We start from the raw sequence: 2,500 nt of genomic DNA on the forward strand, positions 1-2,500 counted from the left end.
CCAAACTAGGTGTAAACCATGTGTAATAACATGTGTAAACCAGGTATAAACCTGATCCAAACTAGGTGTAAACCATGTGTAATAACATGTGTAAACCAGGTATAAACCTGATCCAAACTAGGTGTAAACCATGTGTAATAACCATGCGTAAACCAGGTATAAACCTGATCCAAACTAAGTGTAAACCATGTGTTATAACATGTGTAAACCAGGTATAAACCTGATCCAAACTAGGTGTAAACCATGTGTAATAACATGTGTAAACCAGGTATAAACCTGATCCAAACTAGGTGTAAACCATGTGTAATAACATGTGTAAACCAGGTATAAAGCTGATCCAAACTAGGTGTAAACCATGTGTAATAACATGTGTAAACCAGGTATAAACCTGATCCAAACTAGGTGTAAACCATGTGTAATAACATGTGTAAACCAGGTATAACTGACCGGGTTGACGGCCGAGTCGGGGTTGATCTGCAGCGTGTAGATGTCGTCTCTGGAGTACTGGAACAGGCCGTAGTACGGGTTCAGCATCTCATGAGACAGCAGGTACAGCCACTCCCTACACACACACACACACACACACACACACATCAACACAGAGCAGGTACACACACACACACACACACACACACACATCAACACAGAGCAGGTACACACACACACATCAACACAGAGCAGGTACACACACACACACACACACACACACATCAACACAGAGCAGGTACACACACACACACATCAACACAGAGCAGGTACACACACACACACACATCAACACAGAGCAGGTACACACACACACACATCAACACAGAGCAGGTACACACACACACATCAACACAGAGCAGGTACACACACACACACACACACACACACACACAGGTACACACAGATGAAGCTGTTGTCTGATCCAGGCGGTCCACTCACCGGGCCACCCCCCCGTAGTCCAGCCCCTCCTCTGCTCTGAACTTCACCATCAGTCTCTTCCACAGGTCTTTGGGACGCATCTTCATCACCTGGCGGTACGACTCCTGACAGAGCATGTTGACACACGTTAACACACGTTAACACATGGACATGTTAACACATGTTAACACATGTTAACACATGTTAACACATGGACATGTTAACACATGTTAACACATGTTAACACATGTTAACACATGTTAACACGTGTTAACACACGTTAACACGTGTTAACACATGTTAACACACGTTAACACATGTTAACACATGTTAACGCATGGCGCAGTGTCCCCAGCATATCATTTGTCACACGTTCTCAGCACTATAGACCACAGATTTGATGGTTTTTGTATAAAGTCACTGGTTCGATGGCGGTCCCCACAATGGTTGAACTGTGGCGCTTGTGTTTCCATCACGACTAGAAGGTCTGATTTTGTGCCACAGAGACGATTTGATGGGACAGAAGAGCGGTCACATATGAACACAGCAAACCACCACAGATGGCATGTGATGCAGTTAGTTTTTTACAGTTCTGATGTAAGTTATAGTTACACAACTCCACTAATCCAATTCTACCTTTGATATTACCCTTTTATTTAGTTCTTGTGTGTGTGTGCGTCTGTTGAAGAGTCTCGGAGTGAGGCTCGTCTCCCAGGACCCGGCCTGGAGCCGGCCTGAAGATTCTCCATAGCCGTTTCTCAATTTGCGTTCTCGTGTGATCTCGTGTACTTGCGTTCTCGATAAACGTCATCAGTGGTGGCCCCAAGCACTGTTCCAATTCCAAGTACGCGAGTACTGTCGTAAAACCCGTGTGTGTTCTCGATGCATTCTCGATGAGGCCGTTCTACCGAGGACGCATCGGAGGTGACTCGTGTGGACTTGGGACCGTTAAATATCCCAGAATGCATCATCCAGTCCGTTGCTGTTCCAATTGCAGGTACGTACTCGCGTTCTCGGAAGTCTGTACTTGAAAGTCCGGACTTGCCAAGTACGTACTTCCAAGTCCGCGAGTACGTAGTCCGCGTACTTGGTATTGAGAAACGGCTTTTTTCTCTCATTTGGCCTCCAACTCAACTTGGACTTGACAGAGGTGGTGGTGTGTGTCTGCAGGTGTGTGTGTGTGTGTCTGCAGGTGTGTGTGTGTGTGTGTGTCTGCAGGTGTGTGTGTGTGTGTGTGTCTGCAGGTGTGTGGGTGGGTGTGTGTCTGTATGTGTGTCTGTGCGTGCGTGCGTGCGTGCGTGCGTGCGTGTGCGTGCGCGCGTGCGCGTGCGTGCGTGTCTGTACGTGCGTGCGTGCGTGCGTGTGCGTGCGCGCGTGCGTGCGTGTCTGTACGTGCGTGCGTGCGTGCGTGCGTGCGTGCGTGCGTGTCTGTGCGTGCGTGCGTGCGTGCGTGCGTGCGTGTCTGTGCGTGCGTGCGTGCGTGCGTGCGTGCGTGCGTGCGTGCGTGCGTGCGTGCGTGCGTACCTCAAAGATCTCCTCGCGGGACACCTCTATGCGGCAGTGGCCGGCCTGCGGCTGCTGCTGGGACAGCTCC

General features: G+C 49.3%; 1 protein-coding gene across 2 annotated transcripts in view; it reads right to left on the reverse strand.

Annotated features, from left to right (window-relative positions):
• The window catches only part of LOC311341212 (E3 ubiquitin-protein ligase SMURF2-like), a 50,217-nt gene that overhangs the window by 11,191 nt on the left and 36,526 nt on the right, over nt 1-2,500 (reverse strand). For both annotated transcript variants that reach the window (XM_084466104.1, XM_084466103.1), the window contains exons 12-14: nt 2,431-2,500; nt 928-1,031; nt 448-562 (exon numbers count right to left, since the gene is read on the reverse strand). The exon at nt 2,431-2,500 is cut by the window's right edge and continues 174 nt beyond it. In XM_084466104.1, coding sequence (XP_084322230.1) covers nt 448-562; nt 928-1,031; nt 2,431-2,500 — 289 coding nt within the window. The remainder of the gene's footprint in view (nt 1-447; nt 563-927; nt 1,032-2,430) is intronic.

The sequence above is a fragment of the Micromesistius poutassou genome (genome assembly GCF_964030765.1).
Source record: "Micromesistius poutassou genome assembly, chromosome: 3".
Classification (NCBI taxonomy): Eukaryota; Metazoa; Chordata; class Actinopteri; order Gadiformes; family Gadidae; genus Micromesistius; species Micromesistius poutassou.